We start from the raw sequence: 23,533 nt of genomic DNA, 5'->3' as shown, positions 1-23,533 counted from the left end.
TTGTTGCCGAAGATGTGGAGTTAAAAAGCACCACATAGGATGTACTAGTTTCCAGAAAACGCGGGGCAAGGGCGGGTGTCTGATCACGTTTCCACTGGGATCCCGTGGCATTCGGCGCCCACCCATGTCCTGTTGCAAACTGGGTGTTGTTGTTTTTTTTAAGTCTCCACAGGATGCACGCAAATGCCCACTGGTACATGCGCACACTGTGGTGAGGGGAAAAACATTCCGGTTTGCCATGGAAGTGGCGCCTAGCAATTGCCAGTGTGATCGCACTGCACCACTTCTTTGCCACGCTGCAGGATACCCATGTGATTGGCACCTAAGGGCATACCCACGGGACCTCCACAGGACATGTGATTGGGCTGCCACGCATTACTTTGCTCTGGGGCAAACAGCCACGCTCCCCCCCCCCCACATTTTCCGGCCCATGTGACCGGGGCCAATACTAAAACTATTAAGCATTTTTCACCTCTATAGGATAACTCTTTTTTCTTAGAGGCAAATGAATCACAAGTCAAGTTTTCAGCTCTGCTGCTTACTCCCACTCCTATACTGCCTAAACATAATTCCATGTTACCCTCTCCTGATCTACTCATAGAGGGAAAGGACTTGTGACCTGAGATGGATACCTTTCAGATTCCAGCCTCTCAGACCTTTCTAACTGCTGAGACCCTAGGAAAAATTTAGGCTATAATCAATGACTTGTACCAAGCCTTTTCTATCAAGTTGGGGGTCACACTTATTCTGAGGTACTGAGGGAAACACTGTTAGACTGAAACTCTTGGTGTTCTTTGTCTAATGTCATGGTTCTGGGAGGATTGGGGGAAAGGTGTGTGTGTGGGGGGAAGATGGTATCGTTTGATGTTGTCTGTCAGAAATGGAGTTGTGTATCTGGGGAAGGGTTCACACCAATGTATTCTTTTAGTAAAATACATTGTATATCAAGTTATTAAATCTTTATTTTTATGTTTTAAATTAATGAACATAGGAGAAAGAATTTTTATTAGAGATGTACTGTTTCTATTTTTTATAATATTAGGGAATGAAATGCTACTTATAGGTGTTCATTATGTTATCTTAATGAATTTTAAGGCTTTTATTGCTGTTGCTGTTTGGATAAATTTATTAATGTTATATGCTATTGAATATTTTAGGGGATTGTCTTTTGTTGTGTATGGAACTGTGCCATTGAGCAAGAGTTCCTATCAAGATTCGTTACAGTGTATTTTTTATATTATTAGACATTTTTTTCAAACTACTAAATCTTTATTAATCCATTTTATAAACATTAGATTGATTCATGGCAGGTAGTCAAATAAATATTTTGTCTTTAAATTGTAGGGGTATTAATAACTGTACAAAAGCCCTGATTCATGGCAGGTAGTCAAATAAATGTTTTGTCTTTAAATTGTAGGGGTATTAATAACTGTACAAAAGCCAAAAGAATGTTATCAGCCCTGAAATCCCAAAGAGTAGATATTGCATTCTTGCAGGAGACTCATCTTAAAAGTAATCAGCTTCCTGTTTTCAAATCTAATTGGCTCCCTACACAGTTAAGTGTGCATTTGGAACATCCAAGTCTAGAGGCATTGCGATTTTATTATCCAAAGCAGTCAGATTTCACGTAGACACCATTGAAATTGATCCTGAAGGTACGTTCATTCCTCAAGGCCCAGTTATTATTCAATTCATGTGAAGTTGTAGGTGGCATATATACTGTGAATAAAATTATAGAATGGGATCCCAATGTTAGCTTAACTACTAAAGCGAAATCTGGTGCCATAATAAATTCAGAATCATAGATGGGCAATGCTGTAAAGATTAGACACACCAGTCCTCAAGGGGGGCCTTTTGTTACAATCTGAAAGAAAGCAAAATAGCCAGGATAATATATCTCCTCCACCATCCAGGTTTCCTGGATAAATATGATATTGAAAGTGGATAAGAATGTCCTGGTGTCCTCACAGGAGACCTTGGAAGACCAGCCTGCCACATTTCAGCTTAACATTCTTGTGAAAAGAGATAGTCAAGCCAAGGGCTCGGTAATTCGGACAACACTCGAGTTACAAGAGTGAATTATGATGGTGGGTTCCAGGGGAGCAGGGTGAGTTCCCACTGACTTTCTAGACAAGGCACATATGGATAACTCTTTATGTGGGGGTATTTCACAGGAGGAATTTTTAACTGGGCAGGAATTAGTCTCCCTCATAGGGTTAGATTGGGGCTGGGTTTCCAATTTTAACAAATTATTGTTAGCATTCTTCTGGGAAATAGAGAGGAAGAAGGTTGATTGAGAAGGGGAGGGAGAGACTGATGGAGAAAAGGTACAGAGGGGGGTAGACTGACAGAGAAGGGGAATGGAAGGAGAGGGAGGAGGAACTGAGGGGAGTGATAAAGAGGAAGGGGAGATTGATGGAGAAGGGGTGGGCAAAATAGGGGGTAGGTTGTTAGATAAGAGGAAGGGGAAGAAAGAGGGGGATATTCTGAGAAGGGGAGAAACAGAGATGGGATAGGTTGACCAAAAAGGGAAGGGGGGGAAAGAGGGGGAAATTTATAAGGGGCGGGGGCAAGGAATCAAAGTTTCTTACAGGTCCCCACTTGTAACAATTGCTTGCTGGAGATACAGCAATGTAAAATACACAAAAACTTTCTGAAATAGGCCTGTCATTCCAGTTCCCCCATTCACTTACTGAATTGCCTCTCAGAACAGTGAGCCTCTCGAGAGGGGCCGTCTACAGTTGCCAACTTCAGAGCGGGCTGAAGACCCCTAGAATTACAGTTGATTTCCAGACCACAAAGTTCAGATCCCCTGGAGGAAACGGCAGCTTCGGACGGGTGAACTCTATTTCAACCATTGGGGCTGCACTCATCGTAATTTGGAACCCAGATACAAACTGGCAGAAAGGAGATAATGAGCCATCTGATGTTTGGATTTTCTGACAACCTAGGTCCCATGTAGCTACAGTTGCCAGTCCAACATTCACAACCAGCAGGCAGGGCTGTATTATCCATAAGGGTGACTAGGCTGAAGCCTAGGGACCCCGCAGGGACTAGGGGTCCATAATTTCTATTTTTTTGCTGAGGCACCATTATTTTCACTTCATAGACTGGTCTATGGACTCAACTGTGTGACTGAACAACAACAACAACAAATTGATGGACCTGTTGCACAACACTGGATTAGGGTTGCTAGTTCCTTTATTTATTTTAAAGTACACATTTTGGACAGAGAAAATTTGGAAATTTGGATATAGAAAGAACAGTATTGGCTATAAAAAAATTCTTCACACAAAAGCAAGCAACTTGAAGAGGAGAAATTATTTCTTTTCTTTCCTTAAAAGGTGAGGGTGCTGTCTTTTTGTTTCTTCCAGAATGAGTTCCCTGGATCTGAACTCAGCAGTAGCAATTGGGAACCAGACAGCATCCCAAAGGTGCAGTTCATCTCTATGGAGTACCAGAGACTGTCTTGTGAACAAGCCCACCTGTCAGGGGAGAAGAGAAAACTTATCAGGGTAAAAGATGAAGTAGGCCGATGGCATGTCACCAGAAGCATACAGTCCACTGTTGCATTTCAATTCTCATCCAATCCTCAGAGCTCGGCACTACCAGTTTAGCATCAGATGCTATCTCAAAGCAAGCCCACCTGTCAGGAGTGAAAAGAAACATCATCAGGATAAAGATGAAGTAGAAAGGAGTATCGCCAGAAGCATCCGGACCACTGACGGATCTCACTGCTCAACACCTACTCAGAGTTCGTCCGTGCTAATAGTCGAAGACCTATATCAGGGCTCTGCCACCTTTTGTAAGGAAAGAGCCAAACTGAGGCTGATTTTGCACTAGAGCTGCCTCAATGTTGCGCTGCCATTTGCCCCAATACTATTGGTCAATTTCACACCCGAAGCCTTGGGGCTGCATTTGGCCTGTGGCTTCGCTCGATTTCCTCCACAGTTTTGTGATCCTCAAAAAACAGGATCACAAAACTGCGGGGGAAATCGGGCAAAGCAGCGAGTCAAAATGCAGCCCCGCATTTTGTGAAATTGACCAATAATATCGGGGCAAACGGCGACGCAACATCGAGGCAGCTCTAGTGTGAAATCAGCCAGAGTCAAAGTTCAGATAAAGAGAGCAGGTATAAGGAAGCCCAGTGGGATAACGGAAAAGTTACAACTTAACATCATCGATAACTGAAATGTTTGTTAAGTATCCATATGGTTTTTTCCAGCTCAAACACGAGCTGTTGTGAACCCTGGACAACTGGGTGGCAGCGGGAGGGTGTGTGTGTAGCGTTGCTCATCCAAGAATCTTTTTCCTTTAGGGCACTCCCCGCACCAAAAGTCACTGGCATTGAATGTGTTGACCTGGTGTGGGAGGCTGAGGGAAATCTGGCTCTCTGGTTGGTGTACTGACCACCTAATGCACCAGCAGATACCCTGCCTGACCCGTTAGATGTGGTATCCAGGCGGGCATTGGAGCACCCCAGGCTTTTAGTCTTGGGGGACTTCAATATCCATGTTGATGATGTGGTGTCTTCTCAGGCCAAGGACCTAGTGTCATCCATGGAGGTCCTGGGAATCTCCCAGCTTGTATTGGCCCCTATGCACCAAGCAGGCCACATGCTGGACTTGATTTTGGGGAAGGGGATTAATGTGAATACGGTGACTGTTGATGCAGCCCCATGGTCAGACCACTTTGCTCTAAAGGTCTGGCTGGGCATGCCAAACCCTCCCTTTTTAGGCGACGAGTGCATTTATGCTGGCCCATGGAGCCCAATGGACCCTGATCGGCTTCAGGCTGCTTTGCGGGATCCGATGCCCCCTGGTGACTCATTAGATGTGCTGGTGGAGGACTGGTACTCCCAGCTCTCCAAAGCCATCGACGATATCATCCCCCAGTGCCCTCTCCACCCTCAGACCAAAGCTGCCCTGTGGTATACCCCAGAGCTGTGGGGGATGAAGTGAGAGCCAAGACACCTTGAGCGAATGTGGCAGCATGCTCATGATGGAGTGGCAAGAACATCTTATAGGTCATTTATGAAGGCCTATGAGACTTCACGTTCCTGGGATCCCAGATCACTGCAGACTGTGACAGCAGCCATGAAATTAAAAGACGCCTGCTCCTTGGGAGGAAAGCGATGGCGAACCTAAACAGCATGATAAAAAGTAGAGACATCACCCTGCCAACAAAAGTCCGCATGGTCAAAGCAATGGTATTCCCAGTAGTCATGTATGGCTGCGAGAGTTGGACTATAAGGAAGGCCGAGCGCCGAAGAATAGATTCTTTTGAACTATGGTGCTGGAGAAGACTCTTGAGAGTCCCTTGGATTGCACGAAGATCAAATCAGTCATTCCTAAAAGAAATCAACCCTGACTGTTCCCTGGAAGACCAGATACTGGAGCTGAAGCTCAAATACTTTGGCCACCAAATGAGAAGGAAACACTCCCTGGAGAAGACCCTGATGCTGGGAAAGATTGAAGGTCAAAGAAGACGGGGACGGCAAAGGATGAGATGGTTAGACAGTGTCATTGATGCAACGGACATGAAACTGAGCCAACTTCAGAGGATGGCGGAAGACAGGAGGGCCTGGAGTGATCTTGTCCATGGGGTCGCGAAGAGTCGGACTCCACTGTGTGACTGAACAACAACAACAAATGAGATGGCACTGAAGTCCGCAAAGAGAGAGTTCTATGCGGCCTCCACTGCACTGGCAAGGTTGCACTCGGCCCAATTATTTAGAACCATTTGGTCATTAACTTCATTGCCCCAAGGCAAACCAAATGCTATGGAATTGGAGCTAGGCTGTGAGGCATTTGTGATGTATTTTGCTGATAAAGTATTGTCACTCCACCAGGACCTCTCGACCACTATTGATACAGTAAAGGATCTGGAAGCCCCTTGTCCGTCTTCAGGTCCTATGTTGGACCATTTCTGCCAACTCTCTCAGGAGGATGTTCACAGGGTCCTAGCAGCTGTGAGGCCAACCACTTGCCTCCTTGACCCATGCCCATCCCGGTTGGTCAAGGCCTGTGGGGCTTAAGAAGGCAGTGGTTCATCCACCCTTAAAGAAACCATCTCTGGATCCAATGGTCCTGGCCAACTGCCACCCAGTTTCAAATTTGCCATTTCTGGGTAAGGTAGTTGAGAGAGCAGTGGCTGAACAGCTCCAGGTCATCTTGGATGATGCACCTATCCTTGATAGCTGGCAGTCCAGTTTCCGCCCTGGTTATGGGATGGAAGACGGTGCTGGTCGCCATTACAGATGACCTCCAGAGGCACCTGGATCAGGGCAGGTCGGCGCTGCTACTACTATTAGATCTAACTGCAACATTTGACAAAGTTAATTATGATCTTATGACCTACCGCCTCGCTGACATTGGGGTTCTCTGGACTGCCTTTCAACGGTTTTCCTCCTTTCTCTATGGTCACGGTCAGAAGGTGGTGCTTGGTAAGAGAGTCTCCATGTGTCACCCATGGGAGTGTGGTGTGCCACAGGGGGCGATCCTCTTGCCAATGTAGTTTAACATCTACGTGAATCCCTTTACCCAGTTGGTCCGGGGGGTTGGGTTGGGGTGTCACCAATATGCAGATGACACCCAACTCTATCTGTTATTGGACAGCTGCCCAGACTCTGCCCCAGAGATTCTAACCAGGCCATTGGAGGCCATGGCTCATTGGTTGCAGCAGAGCCAGTTGAAACTCAACCCAATGAAGACGGAGGTCCTGTACCTGAGCTGGGGGGGGGAGTTGGGACAGGAATCGGGCTACCCACCCTGGATGATGCTTTACTTGCACCAGCCCAGACGGTGAGGAGCCTAGGGGTGATCCTAGATGCCTCACTTTCTATGGAGGCCCAGGTTGCCACAGTTGCCAGGTCTGCCTTTTTCTATCTTCAGCAGAGCAGTTAGTTGGCCCCCTACCTTCCCCCCCATGACTTGGCCACAGTGACCCATGCAATGGTCACTTCCAGGCTTGATTACTGTAACTCACTCTATGTGGGCTTGCTCTTGAGACTGATCCAGAAACTCCAAGTAGTCCAGAATCAGGTGGCGCGCCTGCTGACGGCATCACCTGTGCGGGCATGCATTTGACCAGTATTGTGCTGCTTGTAAGGTAAAGGTAAAGGTTCCCTCGCTCGAAAGCCAGTCGAATCCAACTCTAGGGTTGCGGTGCTCATCTCCGTTTCCAAGCCGAAGAGCCAGCGCTGTCCGCAGACATTTCCGTGGTCATGTGGCCGGCATGACTAAACACCAAGGTGCACGGAACGCTGTTACCTTCCCACTGAAGTGGTACCTATTTATCTACTTGCATTTTCTTGCTTTCGAACTGCTAGGTTGGCAGGAGCTGGAACCAGAGACGGGAGCTCACTCCATCAAGCGGCACACTCGGGTCTTGAACTTCTGAACTACTGACCTTCCACAGCCCGCAGTTCAGCGTCTTAACCACTTGACCCACCACAGCTCCTGTGCTGCTTGTACTGGCTACCAATTGAGTGCCAGATCTGATTCAAGATGTTGGTATAAACCTTCAAAGCCTTGAGCAGCCTGGGACCGACATATCTGAAGGGCCGCCTCTTCCCATATGTGCCCCTGAAGAGCCTTGTGCTCACAGGATCAACATCTGCTGGTTACCCCTGGCCCGAGGGACGTCCACGTAGCCTTGACCAGGGCCAGGGCTTTTCCCGCCCTGGCTCTGGCCTGGTGGAATCAGCTCCCACTGGAGAGCAGGGCCCCATGGGACCTTTTATCATTCTGCAGGGCCTGCAGAACTGTTCCGCCAAGCCTTTGGTTGAGGCTACGGGCGTCTGTCACAGTTGGCCCCCCTGAACTCAGTCTGGTTTCCAGTCTGCTGAAAGGGCCCTCTGATTCCATCCATGGCTCTAAGAGATACGAAACTCTTGCTGCCTATATGGATTTTCATTGTTAATGTTTTAGCTGTTTTTAATGTGATTTTATTGTAACGCGTTTTGGACTCAGCTTTTGTGGTCCGCCCCGAGCCCACTTTGGGGAGGGCGGAATAAAAATCTCAAAAACTAAATAAATAATAAATAAAACTTTAGGAAGTGGCACAAACAAGGCCTCCCTATAAGTCGTTAAAGAACGAGAGCACCCTGGGCAGATTGTTTCAGTTTGCTGGAACACATCTGTCCATGGTTCATACTTGGATTCCTGGTAAGAAGAAGAGAAGAAGAGAGAAGAGATTGGATTTATACCCCACCCTTCACTTGGAGTCTCAGAGTGGCTTACAAACTCCTTTCCCTTCCCCTCCCCACAACAGACACCCTGCGAGGTGGGTGGGGCTGAGAGAACTCTGACACAAACTGCTCTTTTTCAAGGACAGCTGTGCCAGAGCTTGTGACTGACCCAAGGTCACATCAGCAGGTGCAAGTGGAGGAGTGGGGGAATCAAACCCGGTTCTCCCAGATTAGAGTCCGCACACTTAACCACTACACCAAACTGGTGTTGTTCTGCTTTCTGGAGTCCCAGATAAATGTTTGCCTGCCTTTTCCTTCGCATAAAGGTTCTTTGTCTGGCATCCTACCTACCCTCACAATTTGCTTAACTTAGAGATTCCCTATCCTCTTTTAAACAGTTGTCTTTGGTTAAGTGTGCGGACTCTAATCTGGGAGAGAACCGGGTTTGATTCCACACTTCTCCACTTGCAGCTGCTGGATGCCCTCGAGCAAGACATAGTTCTGTCAGAGCTGTTCCCCCAAGGACAGTTCTGGAAAGAGCTCTCTCAGCCCCACCTGTCTCACAGGGTGTCTGTTGTGAAGGGCAGGATATAAATCCAATCCTCTCCATCTCCATCATCTCCTCCATCATCTCCTCCTCTTCCTTCTCCCTGAGTCACACTGGTGTCTCAAGCCAGAAGTTACAGGCCATTGATGTTATCACTTCCAGACAGGCTCCAAATCATTCAAGAAAAACAGCACGATAGCCCTTGACCTGGATTGCTTAGGCAAGCCTGATCTCATCAGATCTCGGAAGCTAAGTATGGGCTGACCCTGGCAAGTACTTGGACAGAAGACCTCCAAGGAATACAAGGCCTAGGACGCAGAGGCCGGCAATAGCAAGCCACCTATGTCCAAGTCCCAGTAGGTGTCATCAAAAGTTCCGGCACATGCACACACACACAGGCACAAATAGTCACCAAAAAAGTTAAAAATAATTCTGAAAAAAGCAACATTAAACGAGGATCCATTCTAGTCATTAAGGCATATAGATGTAAAGGTAAAGGTTTCCCTTGCTCAAAAGCCAGTCGAGTCCGACTCTAGGGTTGCGGTGCTCATCTCCGTTTCAAAGCCGAAGAGCCAGCGCTGTCCAAAGACGTTTCCATGGTCATGTGGCCGGCATGACTAAACACCAAGGCGCACGGAACGCTGTTCCCTTCCCACCGAAGTGGTACCTATTTATCTACTTGCAATTTCTTGCTTCCGAACTGCTAGGTTGGCAGGAGCTGGAACTAGAGACGGGAGCTCACTCTGTCATGCGGCACCCGGGTCTCGATAGGGCTGCCAAGTCCCCCCGGGGGCGGAAATCCCCCCATCCCAGAGGCCCGTTCCCAGACACCGGGGAATCGGGCTCCGGGGGGAACCCTGCCCCAGCGTGCATGTCAAAGGGAGGTGACGTCACGATGCCGGGCACGCTGGGGGCGGGGCCAAGGCCATACAAGGCTCTATGGTTTTCCCTTGTATGGTCGTGGCCCCACCCCAGCGTGCCCGGCGTCATGACGTCACCTTCCTGTGATGTGCATGCGGCGCGCGTGCGCATGCGCACACCAGGAGCCACCCCAGAGTCCCCCCCCCGCAGGGTAAATTGGACTTGGCAACCCTAGGTCTCGAACTGCTGAACTACCGACCTTCCACAGTCTGCAGTTCAGCATCTTAACCACTTGGTATATACTCACCAGTTATAAGAAATAGAGGGAACGAGGCCCAGCCAATACCAAAGGACCATCCAAACCATGTCCTGTTCCGATAAGATGGCATCATTGCATACTCCTGTGAATATGGACATGGCAATCATGGAGCAAACACCTGGGAATACACACACATGAAAGGAGTTATCCCTTAGGAACCCCCAATCCCTGCAGAGCTCTTGTACCTGCCTCGCCATACAGAGAAGGTGATAGTCCTGTTTGGTATGTCAGAAATTTTTAGCAAAATGGATTAGGGTTGCTAGTTCCATACTGGCAACCGGCATAGGATGGGGGGAGGGGGACTTACCACGAGCAGCAGGTAGGCCCAGCCAATGTACAGCGACATGTCTACATCTCTGCTCATGTGACCCGGAGGTGATGTCATCACTTAAAGGATGTTGGGGTGCTGTTCTGGTATTTGGGGGGGGACTCTATGGTAAATTAGGTATCTAACATAGAGTTTTGCCCAAATGACAGTGTGTTGGCCCAATGTCCGGGAAGTGGTGACATCACTTCCGGGTCACATGATCAGCGACACAGACATGTTGGATAAATCTCCCTCTTTTTCAGGATGCGCTCCCCCTTGCTAGCCTGGTGGCAGGAAGGCGGAGCCTGCAGCAGGGGACCCCCACCTCCACTGGGGGGCATCTGGCGACCCTGGAATGGACCATGGAGAAGACGAGCCTTGCAAAATATCTCAGAGCTAGTTGGCCAAACCCAAATCCAGAGCTTGAGTGGGTGTCCCTGAGCAGAAGATCACAGAGGTCCAAAGCTGCCAAGCTCCCAAAGGGCCACAAACACATGGGAAACACAGCAAGATTGAGTAAACATGGAAAATCACCGTGTTCAAACAAAACACACAGTACTTCTTAGTGCAGGTGCCTGATGTTACTTTTGAACATTTTTTTTTAGATTTCAATCTGAATTCTTTCTACAAGTGTGTGGTGTCTTGATGGATAGAGCTTGGCCGCCTTCTATTGCAAATTTATTCATGGAGAATTTTGAGACTACTTTCTTCTCTATGATGTCAGTGTTAATCTTTTTCATGAGCATAACGTTGCGTTATTATCTTTACATTGATGACATCTTTTGTCTTTTTGACAGAGCTGACATAACTTTTGCTTTTGTGGATTGATGCAATTCATTGCAACCATCTATTAAGTTTAATTTTGAAAGTAAGTCCCTCCTGTATTAACTTTTTGGACACCACTGTTTTTGTTTTGAACCAAACAGTTAGGGGTTAAGCTCTATCATAGGGCCAAAGATTGTAACTCTCTCCTACATTATAAGTCCTTCCATCCGGTACATATTAAAGATAATCTCTCATTATAAAACAGTTTTGGTGTCCCTCCTGCACACGCTCCCACAGCCTTTCGCCCACTCAGCTGCCCGTCTCACGGACTCCCAATTGTTTCGCTCTCAGTCCGGAGGTAGCATTTCGCTCTCAGTCTGGAGGGAGCCGGCGAACGGGATGGACGCTCTGCTGAGAGAGCAGCAACCCCTCCACGGGGGAGAAAGAGGCAGACCTAGCGAGCAGCAGCAAGCAGGGGCAGCACTCACCTTCGCTGCCCCTCGTGGCCCCTCTCCCTTGGCAGCAAGGCCAGTGCTTTGTCAGGGCGATAGCTCAGCAGGCTGCACCACAGAGAAGGCTGCTCAGCGCCTTTCAATGGCTCCCCAACCTTCCTTCAGCAGCAGCAGCAGCCTCAGGAAAGGACCTTCCTTCAGCAGCAGCAGCAGCACCAGGAAGCGACTGGCCTGGAGGAAATTAGCTGCGGCTCCTGGAAAGCCGGACTCTTTCCTGAGGAAGACACTTTTCTTGAGGCTCCTGGAAAGCCGGACTCTTTCCTGAGAAAGACACTTTTCTTGGCTCCTGTGTGGGCCTAACTGTAACTAACTGTCCCCTCAGTGGCTCTTGGTAGGCAAACAACTGCTGTCTGTAAAAAGAAAAAAAGGACTTTCAGCATAACCCCCTCCTCCACCTACTGCCATCTCCCCCACTTTCCTGTTAGAATACATTTAAACTGGCTCTCTCTCCTTTTTGGCTCAACCATGGGTGGCTGGCTAATGAGGTGGGCCAGCGACCATCAAGCTGTTCTCTTCAACCCCCTGCTGTGTGGCTGACTTTCCCCTAGGGTTGCCAGCCTCCAGGTGGGACCTGGAGATCTCCTGCTGTTACAATTGCTTTCCAGATGACAGATCAGTTCCCCTGGAAAAAATGGCTGCTTTGTAGGGTGGATGCTATGGCATTATCCCCTGCTGAGTCCTCTCCCCCCCAATACTGCCCTCCACGGGATCCACCCCCCCAAAATCACTAGGTATTTCCCTAATCAGAGGTGGCAACTGTGCTTTCTCTTCAGTGCCTGTTGCTAGGCAACCAGGTTCTGTCAGTAAAAGGCCCTTTCCACACCTCTTTTGGCCTTTGGGAGAAAACTCATTGGGACCAGTCCTGATAGGGTTGCCAACTCGAGGTGGGAAATTCCTGGAGGGTTGAGGGATGGAGCCTGGAGAGGGTGAGGTTTGAGGAGGGGGTGGGACAACAGATAGGTACAATGCCATGGACTCCACCCTCCAAGCCAGCCATCCCTCATGGGAGACCATTTTTGCCAGTCTCCAGGGGAGGGATGGAGATCATGCTGAATTAAAACTGCTCTTCAGATGGCAGAGATCAGTTTCCCTGGATAAAATGGTGCTCTCCATCATTATACCCTGCTGAGGTCATTATACCCTGCTGAGTTTTTTGACTTGTGCATTGTAGCATTGTGAGCTTGCTGCACTCACCCAAAGCTCACAATGCTACAATAGGTAAAGGTAAAGGTTCCCTTGCTCGAAAGCCAGTCGAATCTGACTCTAAGGTTGCAGTGCTCATCTCCGTTTCAAAGCCAAAGAGCCAGCGCTGTCCGAAGACGTTTCCGTGGTCATGTGGCCGGCATGACTAAACACCAAGGCGCACGGAACGCTGTTACCTTCCCACCGAAGTGGTACCTATTTATCTACTTGCAATGTCTTGCTTTCGAACTGCTAGGTTGGCAGGAGCTGGAACTAGAGACGGGAGCTCACTCCGTCATGCGGCACACTCAGGTCTTGAACTGCTGAACTACTGACCTTCCACAGCCTGCAGTTCAGTGTCTTTACCACTTGAGCCACCGCAGCTCCGGGAATGCTACAATGCACAAGTCAAAAAACTCTGTAGAAGGCTTCTCCGGTTCTCCATAGGAATAACCCAGAAAGACCACTCTAATAAAATCCCCCCTAGATTCTATGTAAAGTGTATTGTGTTATATTGTATTTGTAATTCAGTTCCAGGAAAAATAGTTGCCTGAAAAAGAATTTCTCGAAAACACAACTTTTGCCTGGGAGGCATGTTGCATTGATGCTTGCTGCATCCCTTTTCTGCAAGGCAGCCTACAGTATTTGCATTGACGGTTGATGCATCTCTCATCTGAAGCAAGATAGTCTACAGCATTGAATCCTGTCCACATATTTGTCTCTGTAGCTGCGGACTTTTCTACAAGATATATATTGTTCTTTAGGTTATTGTTATCAATGAGCTATAATTAATAAGATATACTAGGGTCTTTATTGTATATTTAAGTATACGACTTAAACAAATATATGAAGGCATAGTAGCATATCAGAATTGTTTGTTTTGTTTGAACATGGTGTTTTCCCATGTTTACTCAGCCTTGCCGTGTTTCCCATGTGTTTGTTGTCACACCCACAGATTGCCAGAAATTTCTCAACCTGGAGCTGGCATCCCTCAGTCCACTGCTGGCCTTTTGTAGGTAGTACTCAACCGGACCGAAGGTTAGGCTCCTCTCCTGTCCAGTTCATAAGCTTCATCCTTCCTGAAGCCAACCAATGGGATGTCTCCCCATGATGGGACTCAAACCCCACAATCCTATTTCCTCTCCTAGTTTGATTCTTCACTGTTGTGTTGGACATGTTCATGCTCTTCCTTGATATTGTCGTTTCCGTTCTTTTTTTTCCTTTTTTTTTCCGAATCCCCCTAAGGGGAAATTTTTATTGGTTTTTTTGCAGACTAGAAACTATAACAGAAAATATAGGAAGGGGGACTACATCTAGGGACACAGAAAAAAGACCAACTACTAACTAAAAACCCAGGAGTAGGAGAACATTACAACAGCTTATCATAATGTTATTTTAAAAAGCTAATAATACAATGAACCTAGTAGGTTATGCTAAGTTAATTAACGTTTATCTATCCCTTTAACTATTTAAAGAAAACCCCAGAGCATCCCAAAGTTATTTCAAAATGTTTTCAGGCACAAGTCAGAGTCCTTCAGCCCTTATTTATTAATCCTCAATTGATATGGACTTTTGGGGGCTGCTGCCCCCTTTCAGAGGGTGAGTCCTCGTCTGAAGACCCCGAGCCTAACTCGCCATCAGATTTGCTTTCTTCTTCTTCCTTTTTGTCCTCCTCTGGTTCCCCAAGCTGGGTTCGCCAAAAGTCACGTGCTTTAAAAACAGAGTCAATATTTTCTTTTTTATAGTGAAGCTTGAAAATGATGCCTTCTGGAATTAACCATCTGTAACTGATGCCATTTGTTTGTAAGAAAAAGATTAATTCTTTGTAGTTCTTTCTCTTCTGTCTTATGTCAAATGGAATGTCTTTTAGAATCCTGATGTTGTTGTCCCCAATTTTCAAGGGTGTTCCTGTAGTTGCTTTCAAAATCAAGTCTCTTACATGTCTCTTCAAAAATTTGACCACTATTTCCCCAGGCAGATTATTTTATATATATATATATATGATGAATATGGCCTATAGACCACATCCATCTCGTTGTAGAGGTATTCCGCTCTCAAATCTGTCATTGGGGCTAATGCTTCACTCAGCCATTGCTTCAGATTCTCTCCTTTAATTTCCGGGAGCCCTTGGAATCGAAGGATCAAATTTGCTTTTTCCATTTGCAGCTGTAGAAGTTTGGATTCTTCCGTGGCTTGCTTCATTTCCAGCTTCTTCACCTTTTTCTTAACTTTTTTTAGTGCTGGCATCCATTTCTATCACCTTCTTTCCCATTTGCTCCTTTGCTTTTAACGATTGAGCCAGTTGCATTTGCTGTGAAGCCAAGCTCTGCCCAATTGTTGACAATTGCTGCTTAATACTTGTCATCTCATCCAGCAGAAGGTGCAAGGAATCAGCCAACAGTTTAGAAAGCTCAGGAGTCTCTTCCGTTCGAGGACTGCTCCCTAGTTTCGCTTTCAACAACTTTTCTTTCTCCGGTTTCTTCCCCACTATCTTTTTGGATTTGTTTACTTTTCCAAAAAGCTGCTAAAGTCTCTGGTACTCGCCCAAACACTTATCTGCGCTCTGGTAAGTCTCTTAAAACAGATATAGATGCTTGTTTTTCTGCTCCCCCACACACTTTTTTGTGTGTTTCATCTGCGCATTTGGGAGGATCCCCTCCCCCGATCACTTTCCCAGCACTCTTTAAGGGGGGCAGCTTTCTTTTAAATCTTCACGCTCACTTCAACCTGACTCACAGTTCGTTTTTGGCCAACCAGCCTCGCTCGTCATCAGTTATTTCGCCCGATCTCCAATGCTTCTCCCGGTCAGCAGCACTTGTACCATTCAGTCACTCAGCGGCAGGACCTTCGGGGCGGAGGAGTGCCTCAATTCTCCGGCTTCTCGACATCGAAGATATTGCCCCTCAAAAGCTCCCTCGCTATGAGCCTTTTACCAAGGCTCCAGGGGGGTTGCGACCCGTCAGACCCCCTCCCACATGCTGGTGTGCAGTTTGCATCTCCAGAGCGACCAGGAGATGCATCTGCCTGCGTGTTGCCATAAACCGGAAGTCGTCGTTTCCATTCTTTATCATTTTAAGTGGCTCCCTTCCCTTGTGAAAAGCTTCTTCTGCTCCTGTCAATCACTGTCTCCATAGTGAAGCGGGATTCTGCCCCAGGGACACTGCACAGAAGTTTCAAACCAGTATCTGCGAGGACTGGGCTTGGAGACTTGTTGGGTGACCCTGGGCCCATCAGTTCCTACCTAGTATACCTCACAGGACTTTTGTTGTGAGGAGACAAGGAGAGAACTTGCGATTAGCTACTTTGGTTCCTGAAATATACTGGGTTCGAGACGCATGAAGTGATCAGCTCATAGTTTATTAAGTAATTTCAGCAAGACTAGCAGGACTGAAGCCCTGCTTATATCCGTGTACAACACCACACTGCGCGCACACCCACTCCTCGTGATAGACTATTTACATTTTGACTCCTGGTCTACAGGTTCCTTCCAGGATCCAGGTTCCCTATTGCTCTAGGTTTCAAGCTCTGTACATAACAGTCCCCCACTGGAGAGAGAAGCAGGGAGAGCCAGTCTGGCATAGTGGTTAGGAAGAAGAAGAAGAGTTGGATTTATACCCCACCCTTCACTCAGATTACAATCTGGTTTACAATCTCCTTCCCTTTCTCTCCCCACAACAGACACCCTGTGAGGTAGGCGGGGCTGAGAGACCAGTGAAAGAGCAGGTGTGAGAGAACTGTGACTGACCCAAGGTCACCCAGCTGGCTTCATGTGGAGGTATGGAGCATCAGACCAAAGAGGCCATTGCTCTCAACCACTAAACCATTCTGACTTAAAGTGCCAGACATAGATCAGGGAGACCCAGGTTCAGACCCTCACTTGCCATGAAAGTTTGCTTATGTGTGCTGAAGGGAGGGAGTCAGCATGCCCTGAAAATCTAAAGACTACAGACTGGCCATTTGTCACAGGAGAAGTACTCTTCAGATTGTAAATTGACCTTTCTTTTGCAGTATACTTCTTGGGAGATTCATTTACTGCACTCAGGTTGAGTTCAGACGGGCAGTTTGAAGCGGTAGGGAGTCGTGGCAAAATAAGAGCCGGGACAAACTGTTCCAGGTTTTCCCATTCACACTGCAGCGACTGATGTGGGAACATACCGGGAGGAGGCGCAAGGGAGCGTTCACACTGTTCGCCCGGAGGCATGGCTGTAAGGCGCGGCTTTCTTTTTTGGTAATCTGGAGATACGCACTTATGTGCATAGGCGCTTATGCACATAGGCGCACAAGAAAAACACGGCTTTTGGCATTCACACTTTGTTGGTGCGGGATGGACACGGGATGATCGCGCTTTCCAGGGTTTGCTACCACTTTCACCAGGTATCTTTTAAACTCGGGAGCCAAGCATTACAAGATGGGTTGAGTACGGGTGGGGAACGCCGGACAGATGTGTCTGTGTGAACGGCCCCTTTAATCCGGTTGTGAAACGTTCCTCACATGCGCCTATATCAGGGCAAACTGCCCGTCTGAACTCGGCCTCAGTATTACACTTCTATGACTCTGCTACATGAACCAAATATCCCAGTCATGTGATCTTGGGTCAGTCACACAGCCTCGGCTTAACCTACCTCATAAGGTTGTTGTGATGATAACATGGAGGAGAGAATTATGTAACCTGCTTTGGGTTCCGATTGGGAAGAAAGGGGTGGTACAAATGAAGCAATCATTCAGTAGATAAGCAATGAAATACATTTTTAAAAATAATGATAAAGGTGTAGCAGACCTGTGCAAAGAATGGAACTGTGGGAATCAAAACCCTTCTAGCCAATTAAATGACATACCTGCCACGAAGCTGGCCTTCATGGCAAGATCCGTTATGGAAATGGAGCGGATGTGGGTGTGCGAAAATGAGGCACAAAGACCAACGAATGAAACAGCGCCAGCAACCATCCCCATTAACAGGAAGACTCGGGTGGCGTGGACGAATCCTGCAAAAAGAGAGAAGGAACGGAGGGTGGTGGTTAAATGTGCATTAATGAAACACAACAAGAAAGCAAACTTGATGTAAACACATTCTTGTGTGTGTTGTTTTTCCATAACATACCAGATAGTAACATACCAGATAGTACATGTACAACAGCATGGTGCAATATGTACATGAATCTAGATGTAAAAACAGTGGTAGCCAATTATCCCTCTAAGCTGTGGAGTCTTGTGAGCAAAAATTCTACTTTGTGAGCTCCTGGCATTAAAGTTTTGAGCGAGCGATTTGGCTACTGCATAAATTAGTTTGCCCTGGAGCCATCCTTCCTGAGCTGAGACAAAAATTTGTGAGCTGGAGGCTAAAAAACTGTGAGCTGGCTCACACTAACTCAGCTTAAAGGGAACACTGGAGGCAGCAATATTACTTTTTATAGTGTTTATAATCAAGGAATAATAGGGATTGGGAGGGACCATGGCTCAGTGGTAGAGCATCTGCTTGGCACGCAGAAGGTCCTAGTTTCAGTCCCTGGAATCTCCAGCTGAAAAGGGACCAGGCAGTTGGTGATGTGAAAGATCTCACCCTGAGACCCAAGAGAGTCACTGCCAGTCTGTGTAGACAACACTAACGTTGATGAACCAAGGGTCTGATTCAGTATAAGGCAGCTTCATGTGTTTTGGTGTAGTGGTTAAGTGTGCAGACTCTAATGTGGGAGATCCGGGTTTGATTCCCCACTCCTCCACCTGCACCTGGCTGGATGACCTTGGGCAAGCCATAGTTCTGGCACCTTGGGCAAGCCATAGTCCTTCAAAAAGAGCAGTTTATCTCAGAGCTTCTCTCAGCCCCACCTACCTCACAGGGTGTCTGTTGTGGGGAGGGGAAGGGAAAGGAGTTTGTAAGCCACTCTGAGACACCTTTGGGTAGTGAAGGGCGGGGTATAAATCTAATCTCCTCCTCTTCATGTGAATCACTGCAGAGGTCTACGAACATATCCTCCCCAGCAGCACCACCCCTTTAATCCCAACAACAGAATGACTGATCAATACTTTGGTGTACCATGTCTGTAGTTCTCCTGTCCCAGGACATGGAAGATCTCACTTTACCTGTTACCTTACCTAGTGTACGCATCCCAAATGATGTGCAACTGTTACCATCACACACTCGCCACAATCCTGTGTGACCGCTTCTGATTGAATCCACTGTCCAGTAGTCTGAAGCCAGGGCAGTGATGAGCAGCAAGAGGCCCACAAAGGAGAAGAAGCAGGTGGCGATCCGCAGGCCTTCCATGGTGGAGGATGATCAGGTGTGTGGTGGGACGGCACGATGGGGATGAACCTGGGGGGGGGGGAACCATGGAGGTTGTGGAATATGTATGGCAGCCCATTTAGGTATGCACACAGCAGTGACCCGGTAATGGAAGACCTCTGCAATACTCCACGTGTGCAGAGAATTTCAGAAGGCTTAGGAGACATAAGGTGATGTTATTGTCACTGTGGAAAATGAGACACAAAGACCAAAGTGCCGACAACCATCCCCACCAACAGGAAGGCTTGGGTGGCATGGATATAAGCTGCAACAAAGAAAAAAGGGGCCGGGGGCAGGGCTTAAATGTGTAGGCATGGCATTTCTGCACTTGCAAGGAATTGACATGGGCCTTCCTTGCCCCCTCCAATGCAGAAGAGGGTTGCCAACACAAGATGGGGTAATTCCTGGAGATCTGAAGAAGGTAGAGTTTTTTGGGGGGGAAGGAGTTCAGGACTTTCATTTCTCCTAGCCTGTATGGTATAACATAGCTTCAGAGGGCAGACTCTATGGTATACCGTAGAGTCCAGGGGAACTGTTCTGTGGGCTCTGGAAATCAGTTGTAATTTTGGGAGATCTCCAGGACCCACCTTGAAGCTGGTAACCCTAACACAGAGGTCAGTTTTGACTTCATACAACTTCTGTTTACCCCCTGATTTCTGCATGTGTTTTTCTGCCTTTCGCTTTCACTTCATTTTTTATTCCGCTCATGGTTTTTCTGGCTCTTCTAACCATTTTTACCCCAATCTTTTTGTCCGGAAGCTGATTTTGAGTCAGCTGCGCCCTACTGTGTAATGTCTCTATTGGGTTTTTCTTTTTTGTCCCACCCTCCTCCAGCAGACGATTCAGCTATTGAACTGTCATCGTCGTCCAACCACTCCCTCTCCTCCACAAAGAGGAGCGATGTCATTTTTAGAATGCTGTTTAAAAAATAAGGAGGTTTTTTGGGAACCGATTGCTTCTTGCTAAGATCTGTTGAGGCAGCGGGGCTTTTATACTGATCTTGTTTTTAGATAGATTTTTAGATAGATTTTAATTGTCGATTTGTTACATTGTGATATTGTGAATTTTATGACGGAACCCACCCTGAGCCCACTTCGGGGAGGGCGGGATACAAATCGAACTAACTAATTAACCAACAAACGAATTAACTAAATTTCCAACATCCACATGGAGCCTGGCGATCTCCCAGAATTAGAACCGATCTTCCGGGGACAGAGATCAGCTCCCCTGGAGAAAATGGCTGCTTTGAAGGGCGGGCTCTGTGGCATTACACCATGCTGAGGTCCCGCCCCTCCCATATGACTCCCTCCCCAGATCCCACCCCCAAAATCCCCAGGTATTTTTCAACAGTCAAGGCTTCCAACGGGCCAGCTAAAGATCCCCGTTTCCATCCTTTCTCAAGGCACACTTGGCAGTCAAACCAGTCTTGTCAAATTTGCCTGTAGAGTTCTATTCCACAACTTCAGTCCATATCAGTGTCAAGTTTCCTTGCTGAGATATTGAAAGCTACAGCTACGTTTGGACTAAATGTACAGGAGGAGAAACTGATAAGGGAATAATTAGAACTGCACTTTGGCATGAGTAGTAGTAGAAGAAAATTTTGGATTTATGCTCCGCCCTTCACTACCCAAAGGTGTCTCAGAGCGGCTTACAAACTCCTTTCCCTTCCCCTCCCCACAACAGACACCCTGTGAGGTAGGTGGGGCTGAGAGAGCTCTTGACAGAAACTGCTCTTTTTTCAAGAACAGCTCTTATCAGCGCTACGGCTTGCCCAAGGTCATCCAGCCAGGTGCAGGTGGAGGAGTGGGGAATCAAACCCGGTTCTCACAGATTAGAGTCCGCACACTTAACCACTACACCAAACTGGCTCAGAATGTTTCAGAACGTTTATCTGTTATAACCTCAGCATGTAAGTGTTTGTATGAATGTGCTTGGTAAACAGTATAACTACTATCCAAAATTACGCTGTATTTTGGTCGTTCTACCTGGAAATGGGCAACCCCAATAGGTAATTGTGTTCGATTTCTATTGGTTTTATCTCTAGCATGCTAATTTCTCTTCTGGCAAGGCTCATGCCCCTTCAAGAGCTGCAAGGTTGCCCATAAAATAGATCACCTTCCAAGGAGGGAGGGGATAATACATTTGTGACGAGAAGGGGGGGGCTTGGTTTAAATATTGCAAATTGTGAAAAGGCTGAAGAAAGGCATGAAGGGTTTTAGAGCTGTAAAACATGTTATGCCCAGCCCCAGAATGACAAGCAGAAATTCAACAGAGGGAGCTTTCTTTGCATGCCAGTATGGTGCAGTGGTGAAGTGTGCAGACTCTAATCTGGGAGAACCGGGTTTGATTCCCCACTCCTCCACTTGCAACTGCTGATGTGACCTTGGGTCAGTCACAAGCTCTGGCACAGCTGTCCTTGAAAAAGAGCAGTTTGTGTCAGAGCTCTCTCAGCCCCACCCACCTCACAGGGTGTCTGTTGTGGGGAGGGGAAGGAGTTTGTAAGCCGCTCTGAGACTCCAAGTGAAGGGCAGGGTATAAATCCAATCTCCTCCTCCTCCTCCATGCCGCAGGAGGGATGGAAAAGCCAGCACAGCACAGCCAGCAAGCTTGATTCTAGAGCAATGTTTGAGTCCAACGGCACCTTAAAGTCCAGCAAGACATCCAGGGTCTAGGCTTTCAAGAGCCAAAGCTCCCTTTGTTGGATGCAAGGAGGAATGGAGATCTCCGAGGTGCTGCCGAATTCCAATCCTGCTCTTCTACTGAAGTCCAGCATAACTCCCCACCTGAGTGCAATTATTTTTTTTATTATTATTTCTTTCAAATTCTATTAAACAGTTAAGAATACTATTGCAAGAATAAAATAAGATAGATCGTGTATTAAAAAATTAACATAGAAAACAGTTCTAAACGAATACTGGAGTCGACAAGTCCATCCGTAGCGAATACCTTAAAATACATGCAATAGAGCTACATTCACCACTAAGGATTAAAAGTATTGACCACAGTGGATATAATTTAACAGTAAAAAGCCACAGAGAGAAATAAAGCCACATGAACTGAGCCCATCTATTGTAGGGGATCTACTAGAGAGGGTAGATACGGGGAAAGGTCGGCATGTGAAAAATAGGTCATTACCGGAAACCAGGCTGAGACAAAAGGGGTGATATAGGAATCATCATCTAGTTTTGAATATTTATCAGAGGTTTTGTCCAGGATGCAATACTATTTGACATTTTCTAGCCATTCTGGGATAGTTGGTGGCATTGCGGTTTTTCCAAATTGAGTGCAATTCTAAACAGAGGAAAAAAACAGAGCTCTCACTCTCCTTGGCCCATTGGCTTCAAGGACTGACTTCTAAGCCACCCTATTTGAATGGACTTGGAATAGGGATGCCAGCCTCCAGGTGGAACCTGGGGATCCCCTGGAATTACACCTCATCTCCAGACTACAGAGATCAGTTCCCCTGGAGAAAAAAATGGATGCTTTTGAGGGTGGACTCTATGGCATTGAACCACACTGAGGTCCCTGTTCTCCCCAAGGCACCATCCCTAAATCTCCAGGAGTTTCCCAACTTGGACCTAGTAACCCTACCCCCCTATCCCTGCTGGTGGCCAGAGGGGACCTGGCAACTCTAACCTAAAAGGATGGAACTCTGTTTAGGATTGTGCTGGAAGGGTTCAGAAGCCCTTCCAGAAGAAACGTTGGCAACTCCGTTTTCTGCCCCTGCGTAGCTGAATTCCTCAGGCACAAGACAGAGATCAGTTGCAGGAGCTGCTACTCAGAGCAGGTGGTGGAAGAATCTCCCCTTTGTGTTGCGGACTCAGGGGGGGGGGTTATTCCTCAAAAGCACACACTTGCTCAATAGACTCTTGCAAGAATCCATGAAGTGGGCCTGAGTACTTGGGACCTCTGACAAAGACTTTCTTTAAAGGCTTCCCTTTTGCCCTCTGCGGACAGCACGATAAAATTATTGCAAGTTAACTACAAAAGCTCTTTTACTTTGCAGTTGAGTGTGCCTTTTAGCCTGTCTGTGAATCTGGCTTCCTCCTTCCTCCAGATCAAATATGAAATAGTGCCTCCGTTTAATTAGTGCCCTTCTTTCCTACCAAACTTTCCAAGTGCATGAAAGGGCCAGATCCCCCCCTGTTATTTTTCTGAAATAATTATTAGGAATATTAACACCAGATACAGCAGCTGCTGACACATCGCAAAGGCTGTGCAGAAGTTTGATATCAAGAGAGATTGGCTTACCAGTTGTAACCAAAGGCTGCTTGAAGAGACTGGGAGATCCGTGGCCACCAGTTGTTCGATGGCTCTCAGAATCTCTCTCTCCTCTTTTTTCTATTACTTGAGAAGAGGCTGAAGTTTCACAGGAAACGAAAGAGAAGATGTGTTTGTTTTTCAGAGCAGGTACCTTGCTGGGGTACACTCTGCCACAGTGGTGTGGTTTCCTGTATGTAGCGTGAGTTCTTGTCCGCCACTACTGACAACGTTGAAACAGACTTTCAGCAGTAGTAAGAAAACCATGTAAAAAAATCCCACTTCCTCCAACAAAACACCTTGGCTGGC

At 47.1% G+C, this 23,533-nt stretch overlaps 1 protein-coding gene across 2 annotated transcripts; it reads right to left on the bottom strand.

Moving 5' to 3' along the window:
• Positions 1-3,252: 3,252 nt before the first annotated feature.
• LOC107114204 (lens fiber membrane intrinsic protein-like) lies at positions 3,253-23,318 on the bottom strand. 2 transcript variants are annotated; one of them, XM_015415643.1, is made up of 6 exons: positions 23,216-23,318; positions 21,606-21,747; positions 18,775-18,994; positions 17,520-17,666; positions 9,907-10,036; positions 3,253-3,485 (listed from the first exon to the last, which is right to left on the bottom strand). In XM_015415643.1, exons 3-6 carry the CDS (start codon positions 18,944-18,946, stop codon positions 3,338-3,340), a joined length of 597 nt encoding a protein of 198 aa, XP_015271129.1. In that variant the 5' UTR covers positions 18,947-18,994; positions 21,606-21,747; positions 23,216-23,318; the 3' UTR covers positions 3,253-3,337. The 2 variants fall into 2 exon arrangements, with proteins under 2 accessions (XP_015271129.1, XP_015271130.1); XM_015415644.1 differs by lacking the exon at positions 21,606-21,747.
• Positions 23,319-23,533: the final 215 nt, after the last annotated feature.

This window comes from Gekko japonicus, unplaced genomic scaffold (genome assembly GCF_001447785.1).
Source record: "Gekko japonicus isolate JY-2015 unplaced genomic scaffold, Gekko_japonicus_V1.1 scaffold3151, whole genome shotgun sequence".
Lineage (NCBI taxonomy): Eukaryota > Metazoa > Chordata > Lepidosauria > Squamata > Gekkonidae > Gekko > Gekko japonicus.
Note: the sequence above shows the minus strand (reverse complement) of the source record. Positions and strands in the feature narration are given on the sequence as shown.

Excerpts from the sequence above, each read along its gene's own strand:
- LOC107114204 (XM_015415643.1), bottom strand. The coding sequence starts at position 18,946 with ATGGAAGGCCTGCGGATCGCCACCTGCTTCTTCTCCTTTGTGGGCCTC. Across the intron at positions 17,667-18,774 it reads ATTTGGGATGCGTACACTAG|GATTCGTCCACGCCACCCGA; the intron begins GTAAGGTAACAG and ends CTCTTTTTGCAG. Across the intron at positions 3,486-9,906 it reads CCCTCTATTTCTTATAACTG|GTGGGCTTGTTCACAAGACA; the intron begins GTGAGTATATAC and ends CTCCCCTGACAG.